At 48.5% G+C, this 25,850-nt stretch overlaps 3 protein-coding genes and 2 non-coding genes across 6 annotated transcripts; 4 read left to right on the top strand and 1 right to left on the bottom strand.

Moving 5' to 3' along the window:
• Nucleotides 1-1,496: 1,496 nt before the first annotated feature.
• PPP1R26 (protein phosphatase 1 regulatory subunit 26) lies at nucleotides 1,497-16,171 on the top strand. The gene is made up of 3 exons (XM_068914270.1): nucleotides 1,497-1,629; nucleotides 5,972-10,084; nucleotides 15,489-16,171. Exons 2-3 carry the CDS (start codon nucleotides 6,033-6,035, stop codon nucleotides 15,535-15,537), a joined length of 4,101 nt encoding a protein of 1,366 aa, XP_068770371.1. The 5' UTR covers nucleotides 1,497-1,629; nucleotides 5,972-6,032; the 3' UTR covers nucleotides 15,538-16,171.
• On the bottom strand, nucleotides 16,171-19,501 carry PIERCE1 (piercer of microtubule wall 1). The gene is made up of 3 exons (XM_009665816.2): nucleotides 18,798-19,501; nucleotides 18,604-18,682; nucleotides 16,171-17,723 (listed from the first exon to the last, which is right to left on the bottom strand). The coding sequence occupies exons 1-3, from the start codon at nucleotides 18,941-18,943 to the stop codon at nucleotides 17,538-17,540; spliced, it is 411 nt and encodes a 136-aa protein (XP_009664111.2). The 5' UTR covers nucleotides 18,944-19,501; the 3' UTR covers nucleotides 16,171-17,537.
• Nucleotides 19,502-19,542: 41 nt separating this feature from the next.
• On the top strand, nucleotides 19,543-21,929 carry MRPS2 (mitochondrial ribosomal protein S2). Of its 2 annotated transcripts, none has more exons than XM_068914272.1 (4): nucleotides 19,543-19,620; nucleotides 19,710-19,766; nucleotides 20,410-20,539; nucleotides 20,915-21,929. In XM_068914272.1, exons 1-4 carry the CDS (start codon nucleotides 19,593-19,595, stop codon nucleotides 21,456-21,458), a joined length of 759 nt encoding a protein of 252 aa, XP_068770373.1. In that variant the 5' UTR covers nucleotides 19,543-19,592; the 3' UTR covers nucleotides 21,459-21,929. The 2 variants fall into 2 exon arrangements, with proteins under 2 accessions (XP_068770373.1, XP_068770374.1); XM_068914273.1 differs by having other exon boundaries at nucleotides 19,547-19,620; nucleotides 19,713-19,766.
• A 2,693-nt stretch (nucleotides 21,930-24,622) lies between these two features.
• Nucleotides 24,623-24,758, top strand: LOC138061763 (small nucleolar RNA SNORA17). The gene has a single exon (XR_011135675.1). It is a non-coding gene; the product is annotated as a small nucleolar RNA SNORA17 (small nucleolar RNA).
• A 601-nt stretch (nucleotides 24,759-25,359) lies between these two features.
• LOC138061764 (small nucleolar RNA SNORA17) lies at nucleotides 25,360-25,492 on the top strand. Its single transcript, XR_011135676.1, has one exon. It is a non-coding gene; the product is annotated as a small nucleolar RNA SNORA17 (small nucleolar RNA).
• Nucleotides 25,493-25,850: the final 358 nt, after the last annotated feature.

Here is a 25,850-nt window from a genome sequence, read left to right as displayed (position 1 = left end):
CTCTTCCACAGCACTCGGCTTACATGAGCCCCACACCTTGTGAAATCCCACGCGTTGCTGCAGGGCGAGGGGAAAAGGTCGGAAAAGATGTGCAGCTCCGAGCGGTAGGATTTTGCAACCACCCTGCACAGACAGGGCCAACGGGGAGTCAATCAGCATTCCCCGTCCAGCAGCACCTTCTCCTGCTGCAAGGACAGAACGGACCTGTTTCTGAGCCTAAACGCCCGCTGGGTTATAGCGCTGCCTCGGGAAACCTCTCTCTAATTCCAAGTTAAACTTCCTCCTCCGAGCTCCGTTGTGGCGACGTGCTGTCAAAGCTGCGGCAGGAACAGCAGCGCGTCAGTCTCAGCGGCGTGATCTCCGCACAGAACCTCTAGAGCCCTGAATTGGGAGCAACACGGAAAATGACTAATTATACATGATACTCCTATTAAGCGCAACAGGGCCTGATTCTGGCCTCCGTTATGCTCTCGTACACTGGGAATACTTCTCCTTATGGCAGGGCAGCTGCTCCAAGATGAGAGGTGAGAAGAGCCCGGTGGGGTAGGAGGGCAGCATGGTGGTCTGCACTGCCATTAGCTGTCACTGCACTTGCAGCCTGGGACCCTCTTTATCTGCTGTTCCCCAGCCTGAACACCTTCCCCGGGGGGTTTTGGTGGCACCCAGCCAGCAGGTGCTGGTTTCCTCAGCTGCATCTGTAGCATCGCAGACGTTCAAGCACCGTTAAGGAAGGCGCCGGCAAGGTGAGCACAGGCAGCCCTTCTTGGGTGAAAGCACCGGTTCCCCATCCGCCGAAGAGCGCCTGCCAGGATTGCCAAACGGAGAGTTCGGACTGATTGCGTGCCCTTTCTACTCAAGGAGCGGGTTGCGGTGGGCGCCCCACGAGGAAGGATGCCGGAGCTCTGCCACCTGCGACCCCGGCTCAGGCCGGCCTCCACGCCTGCGCTCTTCGAGGCAACGCTGCGTCCGGGAGGTAAAGCATTTAAACCCTCATTTCCCCCGTCCCAACCTGGGCCTCGACCAGCGATTACAGGAGCTAAAATTCAGCTCTTTATTCCCCCCCATGGCAAACTTTGGGGCCACTTTTCCGTTCTTAGCTCCTCCGAGGGAGCAGCTAAGGCCGCCGGGCCCAGGCGGGGGGCTCTGCTAGCAGGAAACCGGCTGCCGGGGGGGGGGGGTTCGGCCCCGATTCCCCTGGGCGAGCAGGCCGGACCGCTGAGGGTCCTGTGGGGTCCCATAGGGTCCCCCCTGTGGGGGGGAGGAGGGGGTCGGGGTGCCCCCCCCAGCCAAATTGGCCTGGCAAACCGTTCCAAGGCGTCTTTGTAGGGAGGAAGGGAAGGGGGGGGGGGGAATTTAAAGAAAAAAAAAAAAAAAGGCAGATTCCCCCCCCCCTGCATCCGGCTGCGGACAGGGCCGCCGGGGAAGGGGCCGCTCGGCCGCCGCCCTGCGGCGCATGCCCCCGCGGCCGGCGGCGGGGAAGGAGGCGCCGCCCGCCCCTGCACCAGCGCGGCGGGCGGGCGGGCGGGCAGCGGCCGGAGCGGAGCGGCCGGGTGAGCCCGCGCGGCCGGGTGCTGCCGCCGCCACCACCACCCTCACGCCCGTCTCGGCCTCCCCCCGCGGCGGCGGCAGGTGAGCGCCGCGGCCCCCCCACCCCCCCCCCCCCCACCGGGCGCTGCTGCGGGCGGAGCGCGGCCCGGGCGCTGCCCCACGGCGGTGGCCCAGGCCCAGGCCGGGCCCGGCTCGGCCGGCGGCGGCGGCGGAAGGCGGGAAGGGGGAGTCATGGCGGCGCGGCAGCGCCCGGGCCTGCTGCGGCGGCGGTTGGGCGGCCCCGGGGTGGGGAGGGGAGGTTGGAGGTGGGTGGGGGGGGTTGTCCCCCTCGCGGAGGGTCTGTGGGTGTCCCCACCCGGGGAGGGGGCTTTCATACACGGTCTGGGTGTCCCTGCTGCGGCGGGGGTGGGGAGGGGGGAGCAGGTCCTCTCACGGCCAGCTCCGGAGCTGGGTGTCTCCACACGGGGGCCATGTGGGTGTCCCTGTGGGGTGGGGGGTCCCCTCAGCTGTCCCAGGGGGTGTCCCTGGGGCTGGGTGTCCCCACACGGGGGTCGTGTGGATGTCCCTGTGGGGTGGGGGGTCCCCTCAGCTGTCCCAGGGGGTGTCCCTGGGGCTGGGTGTCCCCACACGGGGGCCGTGTGGGTGTCCCTGTGGGGTGGGGGGTCCCCTCAGCTGTCCCAGGGGGTGTCCCTGGGGCTGGGTGTCCCCCCATGGGGGCCGTGTGGATGTCCCTGTGGGGTGGGGGGTCCCCTCAGCTGTCCCTGTGGGTGTCCCTGGGGCTAGGTGTCCCCCCAGCCGTCCCTGTGGGTGCCCCCTCGCAGCCAGCCCTGGGGGTTGGTGTCCCCTCAGCTGTCTCTGGGGCTGGGTGCCCTCTCACGACCAGCCCCGGAGCTGGGTGTCCCCACACGGGGGCCATGTGGGTGTCCCTGTGGGGTGGGGGGTCCCCTCAGCCATCCCAGGGGGTGTCCCTGGGGCTGGTGTCCCCCTAAACGTCCCTGTGGGTGTCCCTGGGGTTGGGTGCCCCCTTGCAGCCAGCCCTGGGTGTTGGTGTCCCCTCAGCTGTCCCTGGGGGTGTCTCTGGGGCTGGGTGTCCCCTCACAGCCAGTCCCAGAGGTTGGTGTCCCCTCAGCCGTCCCTGGGGGTGTCTCTGGGGCTGGGTGTCCTCTCACAGCCAGCTCTGGGGGTTGATGTCCCCTCAGCCAGCCCTGGGGGTGTCCCTGGGGCTGGGTGCCCCCTCGCATCGTCCCTGTGGGTGCCCCAGGGGTAGGCAGCTCTGCTCACATTTTTGTGGGTCCCCCCAGTACGTGTGACCCCATCAGGACCGTGGTGCAGGTACTGTCCCCGCACACACGCGCTTCCCCTGCCTTGTTCCCCCCTTGAGGAGTCCCGTCCCTTCCCCTCCGCATCGGGTAGTGGGGCGCGAGCATCTCTCCCCCCACCCCAAATTACCTCTGCTGGAAAGTGGCTTGCCCCTTTGTTGCTTTGTGAGCAGGGAGGGGGCACCTGGCCCAGCCCCTGCCCCAAAAGGGGGAAACTGAGGCACATAGTGGGGGGAGCAGAAGGAGAGGGAAACAGGGGTGTTGCCTCAGCCTGGATGACCTGAAAGCAGGTTTTCTCCACTGTGGAGAGCAGCCAGGGTGTCTCCCCTCCACCCTCACCTAGTGGGGTGCCGCGTTCCTCTCTTTAAGCATCAAAGTGCGTTACCCGTTACCTTAATAGCTGCTGTTGTTTTTTTCCCCAAACATTGGTTGTATTTCAGCAGCGAGTGAAGTACTAGCTGTGTGCATCAGCTGTAAAATACTCCGGGATCCTTCAGCAGTAAGGATGCTAAATAAATACAAGTACTGTTATTACCTGTCGCCTATCGCTTTGATTTACTAGCGCACAGTTGAGTTTCAGCAACTCTCATTAGGGTGTTAAGCACGGCCTGCTGGAGCTACGAAGGAGTAGCACGACATGAAAGTTAATCCCAATCCCTTGTAATTTTTTCATGTGGCGGCAATCCCAGTGTTGGATAATGAAGACATCTGCCCCTTTTCTGGAAACTATGGAAATAGGTTAATAGGAAACAAGTTTTGTGTTGTTTTTTTTTAAATGAAGCTAGAAGCTTAAGTGTGTTAATTGCATTTATTTGGGATAATTAGGTATTCTAATTTCTGTCTTTCTGATCCTTAGCTGCTTATTACAAGTAAGACCATTTTTAATTTACCATCACCCCAGTGAATGTATTGGAGACTATTTTAGAAATTGTACATTCATTCACATTTTTGGTGACAGTGTAGGTTCTGACCTGTATCATAGTAGGCTTTTAAGCTGTTTCTGTGAGACAGTTCCCAGATTAGTTCCTAGCTTAAAACATGAAAGGTCTAGAGCGCTTGTGTTTTATCATCATGTATAGAGGAGAAATAAATCTAAACTGTCTTCAGTTGACTAAAAGGTGGAAATTATAAAAGCATGTGTCAGATTGCTCCACGTATCAACCAACAAGGAAGAATGTTCTTGATCAATACAGTTAAAATTTTAACTCTGCAGGAATGATATTTTAAAATTAATTTCCACTGAGGAAGAGAAAATAAGAAAGATATCTGGAGCCAAAGACTTGGGTTAAAATGTGTTATGCTAAGCTGTTCTGCAGTAGAGAATCAGAGAATGAAATGGCAAAAGTCTTTTCAATTGCATTTTCAGAGCTAAGAGCTGTATGGAAATCATGTAAGGCACATCCAGGGTGACTCTGCCATGGTCAACAGGATTTCAGGAATATTCTAATCTTCTAATAAGGTGGCAATAAAACTGATCCCTGAGTGTAGGATCCAAAATAATTTTGACAAAAATATTTATCACATTGCACGACATCCTTTGTTGGAGCACCATGCTCTTTTTAAAAGTGATAAAGCATTGTTATCCCTGGTTTTCTGTTATCTCATTCTCAGTAGCAAATAAGTAGACTTTTAACTTTTTAAAAAATTTAGAATCATAGTAACTCTTTAAAAAGATTATAGGATAACAATTCTTTGTAAATTATTACTAAATATTATTTAATTCTTTAAACTCTAAAATATTTGTTGCCGCTGATTAATTTGATACCAGCACTAGAGAATAATTGACAAGAGCAAGGTTAGAAAGAACTTAAAGGTAAAAGGCTGTCTTTGCAGTTTGTAGAGTACAGTGCAATGCTGAGATCGAGACTTTCTGAGCTTGCGTGAGAGACGACATCTCAGAAGTGTAGAAACGGCCCTGCTGTGGTAGTCTTTGGATGGTATATGCCTTGAGTCGGCCAGATGATGTTTTGATCCTGCCAAATGATGCTGCAGGTGAAACCTTCAGCCCTTGTGGAAGCCTATGGAAGTTGTGAACTCCCTGGTGTGTCGTCAGTCTTCTCTGGGTGGCTTTTTTCATTACCCCACACAACCGGGCTTCATTCTGTGCAGGGCTTCTACTGTCACATGACGGATAGTTCGTAATCTTCTCACTGCTCTTGCAAACTCTCCAAGGTTTGTGTTCACCAAAATCTTTGATCCTGTAGTTAGGTCAAAATGATTGCTGTCTCAGGGTTATTGCTGTGTGGTATGTTTCAGGAGGAAATAAGCCCCCTTTCTTCTTTTTTGAACTTCCCCCAAACGCCTTCATTTGTGTGTGTTTAATGCCAAGCTAGAACTAGTAGAAGCTGTCTTGGGATAGTGTGTGATTTCAGGCTTGGCATCATGCTAACGCAATCACTCTGCCCTTTGAATAAGAGTTGATTTGTGTTCCACTGTCTCACATCATGGGCAGCCTTGAATCACATCCGCCCATTATGTACCATGTGGACATAGCCAACATTGTTTTTGTTGTCAGACTAAACAGCTGAGCTGTGCATGGCGGGATTTCTTTAAAAAGGGCAGTTAAGCCAAAGGAAAACAGGGAGGAGAATATTTTGCAGGATTCTTCTTTCTCACCGGTTCCACTTCATTATGAAAGCTTCCCTTAAAGTTGTTCTTTCTCTTTTGTCACAAAGCTCATTGCAGAAACATTAAAATCATGTTAGTGCAGAAAGGGATCTTGCACACCTAAATGTTGAAACATAGACTTTGTGCATCTTGACAGTACGCAGTCATTTAGGAACATACTCAAAAGACAGTGCTAGCCTCAGTGAAAAGTGCAGGAAGAATTTGAGAAGTGAAGGTAATTACCTGAATTAGATTATGGCTGTACCAGAAAATACTGAAAACCACAAATGATAAGCTTTTTGTCTTGTCCCTAATGGCAGCAGTCACTGATTTACCAGTTAAAAAGATGTTGAGGAGTCACTTTTGTGGTTATCCGGCTCAGTAAGTCAGAGTGGTAATGATTTACAATTTGTCTTACTAAGTAAGTAAGTATTATTATATGGAACTTGCAAAAATCAGATGCGTTATGAAAAGTGTTTTTCTCTCTTTTACTGTAGGATGGAAAAGAGATCAGTCTGAAAAACTGCTCCTTTGTTGACTTCGCTGTTGTCTGCTAGAATGTTCCTTATGAATGCTTCTCCTTTGGTAGCTCTGCAAACAAAATGGGAGTCCTTTGGCCCGTCAAGGAGTTGTAGGTACCCAGTTTGCTTTCCTGAATCAGAAGGGGACGTCGCTAGAACCTCCGTAAGTGCAAAAGTTCAGATGATCATAAGCAACCTGCAAAGTCAAGAGTCTCCCCTGGGTATGAACAATGAGTATGACTGTATTACGCAGAAGAAACAAAAGGGAGAAAAGGGCTCTAGTAACAGAGTTGCATCTAGCAACGCACTGCTACGGAAACACGCCAAATATACCAAGCACAGTTGCCCTGCTGATTCCGACGGCACTGAAGTGGAAGAGAATGTGGAGTTTGGGCCTCTCCTGCTGGATTCTGACAGTGATGATTCTGTTGACCGAGATATAGAGGAAGCCATTCAAGAGTACTTGAAAGCAAAAAGCAAGAGTGACCAGTCACCGCAAAGGAGCGCAGAGTGTTCTGAAAATACAGGCAGAGACAAAAGGTTTAAAAGAGAATTCTCCGAGAACAAAATGGCTAATAATCTTCTCCCTGTGAAATTTAAAGCTGAGATGCTCTCTGAAGACTATCTTTCTGACCACTTGGGACTTGGTAAAAGGCTGCAGCCCTCTTCTCCTCAGAGCATCAGTAGCGATGACTCTTTTGAACAGAGCATACAAGCTGAAATAGTGCAGTTCTTGAATGAGAAGAAGCAGCAAGAAATTAGTAAGTGTGTAATTGAGGAGGATAAAAAAGATTCGCCTGTGAGATCCGTCCTAAAATGTAGCAAAGAAACAGCTAACAGAACAAACTGTGGTGCTATAAAGCAAGGGTGTGAAGCGCTTCTCTTAAGACACCATCCCAAGCTAGGGAAGAGCAGCACACAGGCCAAGTGTTTGAAGTCTGAAGTCCAAGAAGAGCCTAGTGATTTCAGCCAAGTGAGCCACGCGTATCTAGAAGCGGCCACTGCTAGCCAACCCCGGTTAGTGGAGCAAAATGAAGAAAGTGGAGCTGATTTCTGGGAAACAAGGGGAGAACTTATCAGTGGGAGCGCGCACACATCTGACTCGAGCAGTGATGATGGTATCGAAGAAGCTATTCAGCTTTATCAGCTAGAGAAGGTCAGGCAAGAGGCAGGTCCTTCAACAGACTGTGCCCCTTTGCAAAGAGAACAATTTGATACAAAAGGTATAGCAGGCATTTCTGCAAGCCTGACAATTAGCTCAACCAGAAGTGCCTCACCGGAAGTCCATAAAAGCCCTATACGCAACAAGAGAAAAGAAATTAGTTCAAAGTCAGCAGAACTAGAAAGCACAAGCAATGAATTTGACAAGCTGTTTAAGCCACTGAAAAAAGCCAGACATTTTGCACCTCCAGAAAACAAGATTTCTGCCTGTGAGCTGACGTTGCAGGCCTCTTGCAGAGCAGACACATCTGCAGAACTCATGTGTGCAGAAGCTATCCTCGATATTTCCAAAACAATCATGCCATCCCAAATGGGAAGTGACAGCAAATCACTCACTGCAGACTCTTTTTTTTCTCCCCAGCTTCTCTCATCATCTCATTGTGAAAGCGACAGCAGCCTCGTGGACAGTGATGATAGCATAGAGCAAGAAATCAGGGCTTTCCTGGCTGTCAAAGCACAGGGAGGAAGCCCTGTTACAAAGCCTCCCAGTCTTTCACGCTCAGTGCAGATGCCTTTGCCTTCTGATCAAAACAACCTCACTGGTACCCTGGCGCCTTCTCTACCCAAAACACTGAAGCTATCACTGAGCCATAAAAGGAGACTCAAAAAGGAGGGTAGAGCAGCGAAACCAGGTGCATCAAGAACACCTGAACAGCTTGAGACAGGATTTTTCCAGCCAGATTGCTGTTCAAAATTTCCAGTGCTCCAAGAGGGGTGTGCTCTGAGCAGCCCTAAAGAGCTCTGTGATGCTCAAGGGCTCAGTAGCAAAGAGACTAGGCAGCAGCAGCCAATGTCTTCTGAATTGTATGGATCTGTTGGCAAATGTGTGGCCTTGGACTCTGTAAACCCTTTCATGCAGGTTCAGAGTAGCACGAGAAAGCTTATTAAAAATACAATCCAAACTCAAGAGAGAGATGGTTCAGATGATGAGAGCAGTTCTCTGGATAGTGATGAGGATCTTGATAGTGCTATCAAGGACCTTTTGCGATCTAAAAGAAAATTAAAGAAGAAATCTAAAGACCAGAAAACTCAGTGCAAGAAGAGAGTCAGATTCAGCAAGGCAGAAACTCAGCTACTAGATGAATTTAGTAACCTCCAGCAAAACGAGTGGAAATGCAAAAGTCCTGTGCTACTGAAAAGCTGCCTCTCAAAATCTAGAAGAGCTATGAAAGAGAATGTAACCGGAAATCCTTCAGACAGCATAAATGTCAAACTTCCAAATGAAAGACCAGAAACTATGAAGAACTCAGAGTTTAATTTACAGTTTAAAAGAGGATGTAAACGTAAACCAGTTTCAAACCAGAATAACCTGCAGGCAGCTAAAAATAAAAAATGTACTTTCACAGCTGCATCAGCCACTGATGATAGCAGCTCAGTGGACAGCGATGACAGCATTGAACAAGAAATTCGGAAATTTTTGGCAGAAAAGGCCAAAGATTCTTCAAGCAATTCGGAGATGCAAAAAGATGATGCAGCTCTTGACTTATTGAGAGTGACCAAACAAAGTGTTAATAAAGGAAATGCAAAGCAACAGCCAGTTGAAAATGAGATCGACCTCTTACTGGCTCAGAGTAGAAAGACTAAGGTATCTCAGCAAACTGATGAGTTGAAGAACTCTCAGAGAATGGAAGGGAAAAGTGCAATGTCACATGGCAGTGAGAAAAATGCTTCCTGTGCAGAGAATGTATATCTTCATACTACTGGTCAGTCAAAAGCTAAACAAGGAACAGTAGGGGTTAAAGGTATTGCTGCTGGTGAGTTACCTGCAAAAGGAAATGCAACAGGTAAAAAGGATGTCTCTAGTATAGAGCCTGTGCAGAAAATACTTCCACCCAAATCCAGCAAAAACGATGGTCCGAAAGTACAAAAACTTTTTAAAGCAAAGCCTAGATCTAAAAGAAAGAATACCTTTCACCTAAAAATCTCAAGTAAATTTATAGCAGGTCTAAAATACGCTCGCGACAGAAAGAAATCCATGCTTTTGAATAAAAGGCAGAAAGCAGAAGGTTCGCTTACCCAGGGCAGTGCATTAGGAACAGGGGTAGCTTCCCAGGATGCAGACACACTTAAACAGGGAAAAGGAGCCTTCCTGCCAAAAGGCGAATTTACTGGAGAGCATAACCCAGTGATAAAAGAACCCAGCTTTTCTCAAAAGCTCACTGTTGAAGTGTCAAGTCCCCATGTAACAGAAACCTGTGAAAGACTGGAGGCTGCTCCTTTGTATAGCAAAGAGGAAGCAGAGGATTGCAAAAAGCTTGATACTTTGGGAGACCAGTCAGGTTCAAGTCTGAGGCTCCCCTTGCAGGAAGAGAGTGTGGCAACAGTAAAAGTAGATAAGATTAGCAGACGAACATCTGAATCTGAGAACGTTCAGAAGTGCGTTGAGGAAGGAGATGCCCACAAAGACAGACGGGCAGATTCAAATCTAGGTCCCCGACTGCCAGAACCCAGTATGGCTGCAGCAAAAGCAGATCAAGTTAGTGGAGAAGCATCTCAGCAGAGTATACACCTGTGCAGTGAGGGGGAGCGTAACCAACAGGACAACAGGCCAGATCCGAGTTTAGGTTGCCCACTGCAGGAACTAAATGTGACAGCAGTAACGGTGGATAAAACTAGGGGAGGAACGTGTATGGATAGGAGTATACTACACGTGTGCATTGAGAAAGAAGATGTAGCTATCCACCAGGACAGTGACAGGCAGGAAGAAATTCAGGTATCCAGCTCCAGTTTGGAAGGAAAAATACCTGTCCTCCAAGATAGGGAAACCGATTGTGAAGTGGACCAAGGGCAGGAAGTTATAGACAAAAACTGTGCAGAATTTACTGACGTACCTGCAGATTCCCTCTTGAAAAGAAAGGTATCAAATATGTAAGTACGCCTTTTTTACAGTAACAGTCTTTTTAGAAAATAACTATCACTGTAATTCTCTTGATAAGACAAAAGGAGAGAAAGTGAGAGATACTGATAAATGTGTACACACTAATGTGAAAAAATGCTTCTATTTAACAGCATACATAACTTTTTGTAGGGTTTTGTAAATTATTTAAAGTGCTCTCTAAGGAAATATTTTTTATAATGATTTTTAGGTCTTGCATTACTACAGGATGCTGTAGTTACTGTAGATAAGAAGATACCGTGGCTAATTGTGCATTAAATTATGAGGCCTCTAATCATATATTAAAAGGAAACCTGTTTTTGTGCCTAGGATGTTTGGCAATCTGTTAAGAGATCCTAGAAAAACAGCGTTTTGATAACAACGCTGTGCTTTTGAGGCACATTACCTGGCATTTGTTGGCATTGGAGCTGCCTTAGGACAATTCTATGTAGTCGTTTTATTTTTGGGTCTCAGTTCTCCAACTCTGAGAAGCGTTGGATGAGTTCACCAAGCAGAACTCCTATGAAGGCGTGGAGATCCAACCTTGTAGAGCCAAATGCAATTCAAGTAAGTAAAGTGGGTCAGTCTGCCATAGACTCATGTCCTGTGTAAAGTGATCTCAGCGGCTGCTGAAAGTACCTTTTGAATACTGAAAACCTGTTTGCAGATGAGCGGCTGCTGAAAGTACCTTTTGAATACTGAAAACCTGTTTGCAGATGATTGAAAGCACAGTTGCAGTTCAAGTCAAGGGAATGAGCATGCAGAAGGAGCATGTCCATTCAAAAAACATTGTTTCTGTGGATTTCACTAGATTTACATGCTCTTGGGCCTGCAAGGCTGAAACAATTTCTTAGTTATTCTCAAATCTAATTTTGATGGCCTGCAGTAGCCCAGTGATGCCTTGTTTTTCTGAATGAACTTCCTTGCGTCGAGTGCCCTCTCTTTCCCTTTTCAAAAGTGGTTTCTAAAATTTTACGTTGCTGTGCACTCTTATCCTCATTTACTATTTTTGTGCACTAGAGCAAAGCTAGGTTTGCTATAGGAGGTCCCTAAAGTAAACGCCAAGGATATTCTCAGCTCTCTTCATTTTTACTGATAGAGCTTTCTCTGCCTCTGTTTCCAGTAGCCAGAATAAAACATTTTTTCACTACTAGTTTTTAATCTGTGCTAATTTTAAATGACATTGAAGTTGTGTGTTCATATCAGAGTAAAAGTGTCCCCACACAGATTTCACTGAAAAATGTAAAAGGTGGGAATTTAAGGGTGTTGACTAGTTAGTTCATTTTCATTTGTGTGTAGTGAAGTCCTTGGATTAGTCTGTTCTTACTTGGTGTCCCTGTGAATTGATTTAGTATTCTCTGTATCTTGTCCTTTTTACAGAACTTATCTCAGCCAAACTACCAATTAGCGTCCCTTTGTTTCTTAATCGCTTCAGCAGTCTTCCTACAAGCTGGCCTTAATTTTGCAGAACGGAGCAAAAGTAGTCTAAAAAGGATCCAGTATTGCGTAGTATCCCCTGACATGATGCATTTGCAGAATATTGGCAAACTACAGCGTAGAGTAGAAAAGTAACTGTGGCATGTAGAGAAATCAATAACATCCTTTGTGTGTTTATACTGTTGTGCAGTTACATTTTAGTAGTGGTCACTTGATATATCTTACTGTCTGGCCACATTTTTATAGTCCTTGGGTTGGTTGGCTTGTTGGTTTAAGAGATCAGTATGCTAGATCCTTTTGTTTTAGTGGTAGAATACCTGGGAGAAGTGTTTTTTACTCAGCCCGCAGGCCTGCAGTCAGTCTACATGGGCATATATTTTTGTCTGCCTTCTTTCAGTTGCAGGATTTGGGCCTTTTTGGCATTGGTAAATAGACTGGTATTTTAAAATAGAAGTTTTCAAAGTACCTTGCTTTAAAAGGATTAAACTAATTTTAATAGAGATGATGGAAGCAGTATGTACTGTTTGTGTAAAATAAGCTGAATGTTTTGTCCTAAAAATTTTCAGTAAATCAACATCGAGAGTTAAAAGGTGTCTTGTGCCCCTGTCAATGTGTCTGTGTTCTCAGTGCTACTCCTGAACTGATTCACTTTCAGTTAAGATGCAATTCTGATTACCTTGTGCTTTAAATAAAATCTAATTTCAAACAGCACTTTTTTTAATTGATAAACTTGATTTGTATATAGGAAATGGTGTACATTGATAAGTTTATAATGTTTAATAAATTGGGTTCTGACCATGAACCACAAAACCAGAGAGTGCTCCTATGGTTTGTGTCATCATCTTTAGTGAACAGTCCTTTTTGTTACCTTTTTTTTTTTTTTTTAACCCTTCCTGAATGTAATCCAAAGATGTAATTAGCTTGTGCCAGTATCATTTGTGAGTGGAGGATGTCGTACTCTAAGATGACCCCAAAAGCTTTCATTAGCCTAACTGGGAACGGGATCACAATTCACCTGCTGCTCTTGCTTCTTGCCATTTCTTACTTTCAGCCACCAGCTCCCTGAGACCCTAATCCTCTGTTTGATGGTAGAATGGGATTTGATTTCCGTGGGACGAAGGAGGAGTCTCCAGGTCTTAAAAGATCTGTCTGTTAAATAAATGTGCTTAATAACAAAAAGTGGAGGAGGAGAATCTACAAAGCACATAGGTAAACAAGCTCTGTGGGTATTCGGAGAGGTGAGAATGGGGATTTTAACTCCAGCAAAACTGTAACAGCAGTTTTCTTCCCCTGAGTTTGCGGGCAAGAAGTGGAACCTTTCATTGTGCTTGCCCCTCTTTAGCAGCATCAGAGGAGCACTTCCCGAGCGCTTTGGGGGTTTCCCCCCTTTGGAGCGGAGTTTGGCAGGTGAGAGTTCGGGTTGAGCTGGAAAGCACTTGGTCTGGCTCCGCATGGCAGCCTTCATTGCTCAGCTCCCGCGCCTCCTGAATTGGCACGTGACCCTTTCTGCCCTGCACCGAAAACTGGAGGTATTGAGTCCAGGGGCCCATGGGGATGAGGGGATTGGATGAACGTGCTTTCTTGCTCACCCTGGGGAGACTGCAACACCTAGCGCTGAGTTCTGGAAAGCAAGGAGACTCTGGGCTAGTCTTGCGGGAGAGAAGGAAGAGGAGCGTTGTTTTGGTGTGCAAACGCCGCTGTCAGCCTTGGTGTTTCTGTACCAATATGCCGTGGGTATTCGCCCCACTCCCCAAGTCCTCCCAGTCTTCTGCAGTCTCAGGAAGTGATTTTTCCAGACTTTATCCCTCCGGAATTGCTGACTTGCCAGGCAGAAGCAAAGCATCCGCAGGGGATCTAACTCCCGATGGCACACAGCAACCATCTGCGGCATTGACATCTCAGCTGTACGGGGAGTGGTGTGGTGCTGTTGGCACTACCATCATGTGGGCACAGTTCTCATCGGTCATTCGAAAAAGAGACCTCTGGTGTGTTTGAACGTTAAGAAGTCACTGTTCTACATCACAGGTTGAGGGTCAACCAGCTGAGTTGTATAAAAATTATACTCGGTGAATATAAATTTACGGGCAAGAGTTGCATCCGGTACCAAGTAGGGCATTGCAGTACAAATCACTTGACTCTTGAGAGCTGCTGTACCAAAACGGATAAGCTTTTGTTTTCTTCCTGCTGTCACTGGTCATAACAGCTAGCCAGCAGTAGAGCAGGCAGAGACTAGATACCCCTCTTGACCCTGTTTCTGGGCGCTGGTTGAGTGCCCAGAACAAACTTCCTCTTTCCATGACTTCAGACCTTCCTAGGTATTAATTTCATCCTGTATCTATTGCAATACAAATGTGGAACCATGGACTCGGATTTACTCAAGTAAGTAAAATAGTTAATTACTTTTTTTTTTTTAATGGCTGATGATCTAGACTTTAAAAATAGCTTTTTTTTTTTTTTTAGTCTGGGCACAAATCTTGATAATTTGGGTGTTAAGTTATTAAACTACTTGCTATATTTTATCATGGCTACTGGTAAGTTACAGCATCCTGTCTGCAGTGTCAGAGTTCTCAGATTAACCTGTGCTTGCTCAGGACTTTGGAAACTTGCATAGCAGAAGGTTGCATGAAGTTACTAGTATCAACGAAGTTCTCAACAGTGGGTGTTTCTCGCATATACTTTGCAGACTTCGAAGGTTGTGGTGACCGTGACGTAGATGCCATTTTTATATCGTAGCCCTCTCTATCCTATTGTGTTTATACACCATATAACTTAGAGAATATCAGGAAAACGAAGACTTTTTCTCTGAAGATACTGTTTTAAATCCAGCTCAACCAAGCTTTGAATTTATTTGTGATTGTTGGCTAACTAGTGACCAGCGTGAGTTGCCCGCATTTCAAGTACTTGGAAGTCCTCGTTATTAACGGCATTAGTTCTTGACTGACTCGGGAGGTGGTTTGGTGAAGCTATGGAGATTGTCAGGTCTCTGCCTCCGCACGTGGGGCGTGAAGTACCACGTGTGAGCACCAACACTGCATTCAGCTGAAATGGCAGAGGTTAAATACTGACTATGTTTTAAGCTCCTATTTAACAATGATTGGCTTGCTAAAAGTAAGGAAAGGAAGAGATTTGTAATGAATAATTCTTTATCGTAACAAGGAAAGTAGAGAGTTGTCTTAAAACTTTGAAAGAACGTTTCTATTCTCTTCCTATTCTATTGCTAAAAGTCCCAAATGTTTTGTATTATTACCTTTTGGTTTAATCACACTCTGATAAATGTTTAGCATCTAAAACCATCTTCTTAGGGTTGATATTTTAAATTGGATGGGTATTTCTTAAAAGGGTTTTGGGTCTGTAACACCTGACAAACAGGTCAATGTTTCTTAAGCCGATTAGAAGGGGGAAAGGTAAAAAAGTTAACGCAAGGAAGATGTGCCTTTGACAGCAAGTAAACTCAAATGAGGACACAAGACAGTTGAGGAGGAACAGAGCATGCAGAAAAGAGGAACTGCAAATGTTTGTAGCCTCGAGCAAATCAACGTGTGAAGGCAAATCTCTCGTGGCCAACCCTGCAACTGATGCTGGTGTATTGCTCCCTTCTGAGCAGACCTCAGTGAAAACAAGTAGGGTAACTGTCCTCCAACAAATGTCAGGACACAGTCTGTATTAGGTGTAAGGTGCACTGTCATGCAAAACTGTTCAGAGAAACTGTTTTCAGTTCAAAAAAAAAAAAAAGGCAGAAATTACAGTAAGGAAAAATGGACATGGGTGTTTATAGATGAAACGTGCAGAGGCGGAAAATACATAATAAAGGCCACTAAATTTGTATTTTTAAGAGGCAATCTCATCCCTCAATTAATCCCACCAGCAAAAAAAAAAAAATCTGCGGATAAAACAAAAGAGGTGTAAAACTGTCGCAACTGTTTGTATTTATTCTGCGCTTTATGTTGCCTTTCATTTCAGGAGAAGAAAGGGAAGTTATGAGAAACTCACGGTATTACCTGGAGTCTAATGGAAGAAAACCAGTGAATGATGGAGAGTTGCTTGTTTATTTTCATGGGTTAAATATTAAAACAGTTAACTTTTCAGGCCGATGTCTGCACTTAGTATATTTACTTGTTCAAATGTAATGATGTGTTTTCAGCAAAGGTGAATTTAGCCAGGTATTTTTGTGTTTGAGAGAACCAAATGCGTTGCAGTGCAAAATGGGAATTCTCTGACAGACATAATTTAAATCTTATCGGTCGATTTGGGACTATTTAGCTATGCTGGGTTTTGAATGTTTAATAAAAGCACAGCTACAAGCTTGACAACTGTTCAGTTTTGGACTTCAGATTTTTACTTAGTGATTTTTGTTAACTAACAGAATACCTTTACCTTGCAAGTATGTTTATATGTACTTGAACATACTATTATACAGTTGGGTTTTTTTGCTAGCAGCTGGAATCATATTATGCTTATTTTTAATATACGTTATTACAGTGTTATACTATAGTAGGACTATTTCTCGTGTATAAACAGGCAGTTCTTCAAGACTAGTTTTTAGGAAAAATGTCATATGGAGTTTCTTGTAGCGCAGTTCTTGTATAAATGATGCAGTTTGGTTGTGTAACTACAGTAGTTGCAATAAAACTTGAGAACAATATTTTTTCTTTGTCTTAGTTGCCTTTATTTGAATAATTTGCTAAGACAGTGTAGTTGTGAGAGGCAAGCAGGATGAACCTGTCTACGATAAAGCATTGAACATTCAAAGGCTTAAAGAATACCTTTGGAAAACAGGCATTTTGGTTATTCACTACACAGTACTGAAACAGTTTTAAAATCATAATTTTTAATGCTATATGGTACATAAGCCAAGATTTTCAAAGGCTCCTTAGTGAAAGCCAAAAGGTTAAGGGAATATACATTTAAAGTACATGCAACAGGAGGTTTGAGGGGATTGCTGGGTTTTTGTTTTGTTGTTGTTTGTTTTTTATGAATATACTGTTACCTTTAATCGGGTAATTTTGCATCTATTTCATCACAATAGGAGCTGTCACATTACCAAGCTGGATGATTTTTTTCCTGCACTCGGGAGAAAAATTTATATTAAATCCTGATGTATACGGTTAATGTTGTGAACCATATTTGTTAATCTGTTGCTGATTACTGTGCTAAATGAGTTATTTTCCTGACAGCCTGTCTATACAGTTTTACTCTGCTCAGTGATATCAACCAAAATTTTCACTGTCACTTTAGTACTATAGATTTCCTGCAGCAGATACGATGCAAATGCCACAGAAACCATTGTTGCAGCTGGTACTAATTGGCCTTTCCCAACTTATCTTAATGGGGAATCAATATTGAGTGAGCAATAAAACCACACTGGCTCATCCAAAAATAATAGTTGCATGTTGTTCCTAGAGCGCTCACGGAGCGGCAGGGCATGGGAAAGCGCGCTGCCTGTGAGCTGTCCATTTTTGCTTTAGCGGTCACAATATTCCTGTATACTCAAAGGTATTTTGAAAAAATCCATTATTTTCCTGGATGTGTTTCTTTATTAAGACAAAAGCTCTGAAACAGTTATTTCAAGTTTAGGCCTCCCAACAATGCGGTTTTCATACCAGCTGCTTACCCACATACTGCCCTGCTCACAGCCATTTGTTTCTGCTGTGACATCCCACGGCTGCTGTCGGAAGAGGTAATCTGAGGCCAGATGCTCTAATGGGAGAGCCCCGATGGCACGTGGCATTGCTGTAACAGAAACCTGCCCGGTCTTGATGAAATAACCTGTAACCTTATTGAGCAGATCCGGTGCAACGGTGCTTCCAGTCATGCTTTCAAACGAGGCTTAGCAACAGATTTAGGATAAGGTTAGTGCTGTTGCTTGTTTGCTTGGTTTGGGGTGGGGGGTTTTTTTGTTTTTTTTTTTTTTGCTTGCTTGCTTGCTTTTTGTTTTTTTCCTGTTTTAACTAGGTAACCAACGGTAAACTGAAGTGGCTTCATACTGCACTTGCTACTACTGCAAATCTCCTAACAGTGCGATGGCTCACTTGGGTTGTAACTGGGGTGGAAGTTGAGGCGGTCGGAGGAGGTGATGAGGTTGTCGGGGCCGGTCACGTGGCTTTTCTCAAGGTAGGTGTTGAGCCCGTTATCTCTGTACATACCAAATGATCCCAGAGTATTTGAGAATGCATGTGAGGTGATGAAATAGGAGGTCTGTGGGAAGGAGAAACAGGGAGAAAGGAGATGTCTTAAATGCCCGTAATAAATAGCACCTGCACTTTACAGAAGTCAGGAAAAAATAGTAAGGGTACTTTATCTTAATGCACTTTGAGGAATTCATTGTCACAGGATATTGCAGAGGCCAGAAATAGGGGATCAGGATGGTTCAGAACCGCTGTATTAGCGGCTGAGCTACGCTCTGAAAAGGGAAGAGGAGTTTGATCTGTTTATCAACCTTCTGCATTGGCCACTGCCTTAGAATGAAAGCCAATCCCTCAAACCTGCCAGTCTAAATTCGAGTCCAAAGCCATTCTCCCAATTGCTTTTCCTCTGTAGAATAAATGTGGAGGAATTAACCTATAAATACTTTGTACTTTCTGTAATAGCATTCAGCAAAAGTCACACAAAGAACTGTTCTTTGGCCTTTTATGTGGAGGAAAAGAGATTTTTTCATGTTAAACATAACCCCTGTACTCCCATCACGTTCCAGGATAAGACCGAGAAGATGGAAACTGTACTAATAACCATATTTTTCTTGTCTGTCTTATCCTGTCATGAAAAACCTGCTCAGAGACACTGGAGCATCTGCTAAGCCCCTGCTTTTTTTCCTCCAGCATGCTTGTGCCAAAAGCAAGAAATAACTTTGCACAGAAGGGTAACTTCATAGCCGGCATGTACGCATAAAATTTTTAATTGCTACAGCAATTAGTGGAGATTTAGTGTTACCAGGATGGTGGTGTTTAGCTTATAAAGATGTAAGAAAAGAGGAGCAATCATGGAAAACGTTAAGGACACTCAAACTGCAGCAGTAACTAAAGTAAATGTCAAAGAAAAGACCGACAGATGCTTTCATTAGTCCCGAGCACATACGTACCGGCATCTCGTGCACCGTCGGCGCTCGGCTCCCGTACGTCTGGTTGCTGGTCCTGTACAGGGGGTGAGGCTCCTTTTTTCTGGGGGAGAGACCGTAAAGCGGCATCGTGGAAACCTTGCCAGGGAAAGCACGGGCCGTGCGCGCGTGGAGGGGACGAGCAGGAGCCCTGGTCGGGGAGCTGGGCCCGTCCTCACCGGTAGCCCTGGAAGCACGCCGGGTGGTTGAACCGGGCCGGCAGCTTGTCGCTCACGCGGTAGAAGTCGCTGGTGCGGGGGTCCCGGGGGGGCTCGGGGACCGGGGCCGGCCCCGCGGGGCTGCCCGCAGGTGGGGGCCGGGACATGCGGCGGGGGCCGAGGCTGGGATCGGGGTTGTGGTTCGGGGTTGGGGTCCCAGTTGGCTCCTGTCCCTGGGAGCCAGGTCCAGCCTGGGGTTGAGACTGGAGTCTGAGTCTGGGGACTGGGGGCTGGGGTCGGGGTCCGGGTTGGGGTCCGGGGCTGGGGGCCAGGGTTCGAGTCTGGGGTCGGGGTCCTGGTTAGGGTTGGGATCTGGATCCGGGTCAGGGAGCGGGTCTGGGTTGGGGCTAGGATCTGGGGTTCGAGTCTGGGGTTGGGGTCCGGGTCCGGGGTTCGAGCCCAGGGTCGGGGCTGGGGTCCGGCTCCGCGTGGGGGCAGCGGCGCGTCCCGTTGCCCGGCGACGGGCTGCGCCTTTGCAACACTGTAACCAGCGCTCTTAAAGGCGCCGGGCTGGGAAAAACGCGCAGCCGCCCTGCGAGCTGCATCCCCCCGCCCCTTCCCCGGCGGCCTTCGCTGGGAGCTGAGTGCGGGGAGCCCGGCTGCCACCGCCGGGCAGCCCAGCCCAGCCCAGCCCAGCCCAGCCCAGCCCGCCCCCGCCGCGGGAGGCGGTGGAGCCGCCCAGGAAGCGGAAGCCGCCGCCTGACCTTCCTCCTCCTCCTCTTCCTCCTCCTCGCCCTGCGCCGCCGGGTACGGAGGATGGCGGTGCCGAGGCTCCTGCGGGCAGGTGAGCTGAGCGGGCCGGGCCGGGCCGGGCCGGGCCGAGCCGAGTCGGGCCGAGCCGGCCCGTGTGACCCGCTGTGCATCTCCCCGCAGCAGCCCCGCGCCTCTACAGCACCGTGCTGGCCCCGGCGCCGGCCGCCCAGCCCAGGGGTAAGTGTCGCGAGGGGCCGCGGGGCCCCGGTGGGTCTGCACCGGGAGGGGGTTCCCCGAGCTGGACCCCACGGCATCGCCCACCTGCCACCGTGCCCCCTATGGCATCACCTGGTTGCCACCATGCACCCTATGGCATCACCTGGTTGTCACCTTGCACCCCGTGGCATTGCCCACCTGCCACCGTGCACCCTATGGCATCACCTGGTTGCCACTGTGCACCTTGTGGCATTGTCCACCTGCCACCGTGCACCCTATGGCATCACCTAGTTGTCATCTTGCACCCCATGGCATTGCCCCGCTGCCACCCTGCACCCGACGGCTTCGCCCAGCTGCATCCCGTGCCATTGCCTTGGTGCCACTCTGCACCCCACAGCTTCACCCAGCTGCCACTCTGCACCCCATGGCATTGCCAGGCACTGCCTGTACCCAGGGCCTCGAGATGAGCAGTGGCATTGCTAGTATGGCCCTAATGAGCTAGCCCTCATTGCATGCACCTGGTCACGGGTGCATCGGGGACAGGGGTGTGCGTGCTTACAGAGTGCTGTGGATGGTGACACAGGCAGCAAAACTTTCTCCAGTCCCATCTCATCCCCTGCAAACACTGGGAGGGAGCAGTCAGTTTTTTCCCTTCTCCTCTCAGATGTGGACGACAGGCTGATAACCGAGCCCCTTGGCCACCCTGACTTCTTCAACGTGAAGGAGCTCTTCTCCCTGAAAGATCTCTTCGATGCCCGAGTGCACTTGGGGCACAAAAAGGGATGCCGGCATAGGTGAGTGACCCCATTTGTGGTCCAGCGCTTGCTGAAGTCAGAAGTGTTTCCCTTGGCCGTTCTAGATCTGGCCAGGGCTGGCACTGCCTGGACAGACCCACGTTTTTGCCTGGGCACAGTTACTGCCCTGCAAAAGCGCTGGTTCCCCAGTGCGATGCAGGTGCCGTGAGACCTGCAGCCCCTCTGAGCCCACCTGGGACAGTCAGGGCAGACACTGGGCACCAAGGACTGCGGCGTCTGTTCGGAGCGTTTCCCTGTACTGGTTGGAGATGGGGGAAGGTTTCTGTGAGGGCACGCTGCGTTCAGAAACGCTGCTTGAAGCCTGTAGCCCCTGTCCCTGCGTCCCCTTGTGTCGCCCTCCCTCTGCCCCTGCAGGTTCATGGAGCCCTACATCTTCGGCTGCCGCCTCGGTCAGGACATCATCAACTTGGATCAGACCATGCAGCACCTCCAGCTGGCTCTCAACTTCACGGCGCACATCGCCTATCGCAAAGGCATCATCCTCTTCATCAGCCGCAACCGCCAATTTGGCCACCTGGTAGAGAGCACGGCCCGGGAGTGCGGGGAGTACGCCCACACCCGCTACTGGCAGGGCGGCCTGCTCACCAATGCCCACATCCAGTTCGGGCCTGGCGTCCGCCTGCCCGACCTCGTCATCTTCCTCAGCAGCCTCAACAACGTCTTCCAACCCCACGTGGCCATCCAGGATGCTGCCAAAATGAACATCCCCACGGTGGGGGTGGTGGACACAAACTGCAACCCCTGCCTGATCACCTACCCCATCCCCGGGAACGATGACAGCCCCACTGCCATGGAGCTCTACTGCAAGCTTTTCAAGATGACCATCATCCGTGCCAAGGACAAGAGGAAGCAGAACGAGGTCTTCTACGAGCTGCAGAGCAAAGCGGAGGGCGCTTAGAGCTGCTTTGCGCTCACACTGGCTTAGGGACAGAAGTGACCGTGCCCAGCAGCTTGATGCATCCTCCCTGCTGATGAGGGGCACAAGGAGATGGGGCGTCCTGCTCCGCTTCTGCAGGTGCTGCGGGTCTGATCCTGCACCTGGAGCATCGCTGCTGCCTTTTGGCAGAGCTGGGCTGGGTGCCAGAAGGGACCCCTCAGCTCAGTCAGCGTGCAGGGATCCTGCAGCAGAGTCTGCTGCAGAGGATGTGCCTGTGAAGGGACTTCCCTGCTCCATTCTCCAGCCCAAATAACAGCTGGCCAGAGTGATCCAAGGGGAGAGGGAGCAGGGCCTGTCCTAATTCCTTTCCTTGCATTTGTCCCCGTTGCAAGGAGACACTTCTGTCCTGTGGCCTTCTTCTTTCTGAGCTTGTGGTGTTGTATGAAACCACGTTTCTCCTTGACATGGCAAATAAAGTGGTCTTTTATCCTTTTTCTTCCTTCCCTTGGGGAAGGATGAGAAATCTCTCAAACGCAATGTTGAATGGGCTGAGGCAAAGGAGCGTTTGCAGCGGGGGACCCGTCACGGCATGGCAGGCCTGGGGCTGGAGGCTGCAAAGGGCTGCCTGTAGCATTGCAGGCTGGGGACCCTATTGCGTCCTGGGGTGCACTGAGGGCCTGCCGGGGCGAGGGCTTGGGAACTTTAAGGCGGAGCCGGGGGGAAAAGGAAATTCAGCCCCTGACACGCCTAGTATCTCTATAGGAGGGCTTGGGCCAGTCCTGCAGCATTAGGGGTCAGGCCCAGCGTGGGGAAGAGCTCTTGGCCGTGGGTTCCCTCTCCTTTGTTCCCTTTCCATGTCCCTGGCCCTGTCCCCTTCTTGTGGCTGGGTCCCCATCCCTGTCCGCTTCCCCTGACCGTATCCCCATCCTTGTCCGCTTCTTCCCGTGGCTGTGTCCGTGTTTCTGGCTCCTTCCCGTGGCCGTGTCCCCCCTTCCCTGGTCCCTCCCCGGCCCCGCGGTCTAGGCTGCTCTCCGCCCTCCCGTCCAGCAGAGGGCGCTCGCGGGAAGCAAACGCGCAGCGCGAATTGTCCCCTCCGGCCTTCCGTCCGGCGGCGCTATATAAGCGGAAGGCGGGAGGCGAAGCGCCCTTTCGGCGGGACGCGCGGCGCGGAGAGAAGCTGCTGTGGCGGGCGGGCCCGCGTGTGGGGGGCGAGGGGCGGCCCTGGCCGCTGCCCCCGGCCGCCAGGTCTGTTCCTCGTTCCCGCTTCGTCTCGATGGGGTGAGGGCAGGGTCTCGTCCCCTCAGAGGGAGAGGCCGGGAGGGGGGTCTCGTCCCCTCGGGCGGGGAGGCCGCGGCCGCCCGGCGGGGGAGGGAGGGCGGCTCCCCCCGTGCCCTCCGGCAGCATCGTGCCTCACCAGCTGGTGCTCGTCCCTCAGGTGCGCCTTTCTGCGTCATGTCGCTTCTCGGGGGCGTGAGGACGTGGCTGCGGCCGAGCACGACTCCTGTGCGCCGAGAGGAGGAGGAGGAGGGGGAGGAGGAAGGCCTGGACGGCGCTGCAGACGTTCCCTGTGTCCGCACAGGTGGGTAGGCGGCGTGTGGAGGGCTGGTCCTGCAGGGTTGCTCAGGGAGACTCCCAGCAAAGTCGGGCTCTCAGTCCCCTCCGCCCCCCCCCCCCAACGCCTTGTGGGGATGCCTGGGACTCAGATAGGAAGCAGTGTACCCTGCTCAGCCACGTGGCTGGAGACAGCCAGGAGGAGAGCAGTGGATCCCCTGGACCCTCTGCGGTGCTCCCTCCGCTCTGGGCACTCCCGGTAAAGCAGAAAGATTAATGCCGTAATGTGATACGACATGGCGGGGGGTGCTGAGAGAACTACGGGGTGTGGTAAAACAGTTGTTCTTAACATAGACTTCAGGGTGGCTGAGCTCCACCGTAATCTTGCTGAATTTTGGTCTCAAGTTCTATGCAAAAGGTCTCTTATTTTACTGAAGCGTTTTCCTTAATTTTCTCATTGGCTGGGTTTTAGTGACTCGTTACTCGTGTCTAATTTAGACTTTTTTGGAGTTAATGTGCAGATATATCCAGCTTTCTTCACTGATTAGTGGCATTGCAGCAGTTTGCATGGCTTTGTTGGTATTGTCACTTCAGTAAATCAAATCATATTTTCAGAGACAATTTTTAAAGCTATTTAGCTAGACAGATGAAGCTGCCAAGAAGAGGAGTTTGTTTTCAAGAATCTTCTTAATTTCATTTGTTTTTTAAAAAGTTCTTTGGCTATTATAGTCTTTCTTTTGCATTTTATTTCTTAATGATATGCTGTATAAGTTTAGCATATATGTTACCCTACTGGAAAAGTTTAGAGGAAGGATTCTGTCCCCCAGTCAGGCGCAGTCTTCTGGTTCCTTGGGACAGTGTTAAGTGGTATAGTTCAAAAAGAAAATCAAGTAGTCAGCTAAGCATTTGTTCATTAGTAAATGTGTTCTTTCTGCTTTCTTCTTATAGTTCTGCCCCACAGAAGAGAGACAGTTGAAGTGAAATAGATTTTTCCATCTTGACAAATCAAAGGTGAGTGGATTTGAGCTTAAGGTTATCCAAGTCTGATAATTCAAGAAAAAACGCTAGTGAGTCTTGAAAATGAGTACGGGAATTTCATCATCTAAGTGGTGTGTTACATTTTCTATCTACAGATAGACCAGATACCTTTGTGATAGTACTTTACTGAATAGGTGACACAATCTACCTGTAAACATCTCATTTTCTAAGTCTTAGTGGTTTTCCTACACAGCAGAATGACTTGAAGTACTAGTTTCAGTAAGCCGAAGAAGAGTGGTTGACTTGCTTAAGAATCAGGTTTGATAAGTACATGCAAGTGTAGTGTTGAGCTTGATGAGTGAAATAGTTCAAACTGGGCTACTTGGTATATCGGATTCATTCATGGCTAATGGGAGGTAGTGACCCATCTGGCCTTACTCTTACCTATTGTAACCAGTTTTGGAAGTGTTCTCTGAGGATAAGCAAGAGAAAAGTCTTACTTGCACATCGTGTAAGAGGTTATTCTAAGCTTTTTTTTTTTGTTTCAAACTGGTGCAAATGTAATGAAATGTTTTTTGTTTGTTTGATGCATTGTAATCTTCAGTATGGTTTTTCATGTAGCTTCCACTTATTTATAAGGTGATATTGAATTGGTTCCTGCCCCTACAGGCGTTGCAAAGGTGGCTGCTGTGACATCTTTGTGTCATAAGGTGGCAGAGAGAAACAGGCTATATTCTACGCTCGTTTGTTCTGAAACCCGTGAGCATTCAGAGTGATTGATAGCCTGACATTGTTTATTCATAGGCTGGTTTTATTGGGAGGCTCTTGAGAAACTAAACCTCTTTTTTTTTTTCTTTCCTTTTTTTGACTGTTGTGATTTAAGTGCGAGATCTATATGCAGTAGAAATGAATGCTGTCCTATATATACTGTAGTAGATGTGTAGCAGAAAGGCTGCAGGGCTTTCTTAATGTTTAATCTTGAAAAGTTTAGGCACGGTTGGCACATAGCTTTACTTGTGTTACAGCTGGAAGAATGTGAGTTGAAGTGATCTAAGGCCACTGGCATTGGCAAGTTGATGACATCTCTGGGAGCAGATTCTGGGAGTTGTATGCCTGCAGCCCTCTTCCTCTTCTGAAGGTAAAAACTTGCCTTCTCTGTGTCTTTTTATTGCTTTAGCTTGCCTCTTGGACTGGGCCTCTCAAACTTCTGTCAGCAGTGAAACAATAGCCATGGTACCAGGCTTTGATGCCTGCCTAAATAGATACTATAAATGCTCTCTATATTTATCTTTTTTCTTTTTCAGAGAAAGGCACGTAAACATGGCAGACCCAGGAGGTTTTCTCAAAGACCCAAGGTGAGCAGTAGTTCATTCAAGTTTGTGTTGATTAGCTCCATGCCCCAGCTCGTGTTGCAAATGTGGCTGTTGTGCCATGTTTGTGTCATTAGGTGGCAGAGAGGAAAAGGCTATGTCTTTGCTAGAGCTCTGAAACCTGTGAGCGCTTAGGAATGATCCACAGCTGACAATTGCTTCTCACTTTACCTTTTTTCTTTTTTCTTTACTATTAAATCATGAAAGATGGAGGATTCACACCTGTGGAGGGGTAGGGTACAGAAACTATTCTTGTCCTTCAGTGTGAAGGACAAGAGATACAACTGAGTTTTCTGCCATCAAACATCAGCAGTCCTGTGTACTCAGTATATTGAGCGGCACACTTGAGAATTGTCAATGTAGCTTTCCTGATGTCTTCCTCCACTCAGGATGCTTCCTTGGAAATACAGGATTGCGCAGTGTTTTTACTTTGTGGTTTTGTAGTCCATGCCCTTCCCCCACCCCATTCTCTCAGAGGGAAAGAATATGCATCTAATCCACTGCTTCCTTAAAA

Source organism: Struthio camelus, chromosome 20, assembly GCF_040807025.1.
Source record: "Struthio camelus isolate bStrCam1 chromosome 20, bStrCam1.hap1, whole genome shotgun sequence".
NCBI classification, from domain to species: domain Eukaryota; kingdom Metazoa; phylum Chordata; class Aves; order Struthioniformes; family Struthionidae; genus Struthio; species Struthio camelus.
Note: the sequence above shows the minus strand (reverse complement) of the source record. Positions and strands in the feature narration are given on the sequence as shown.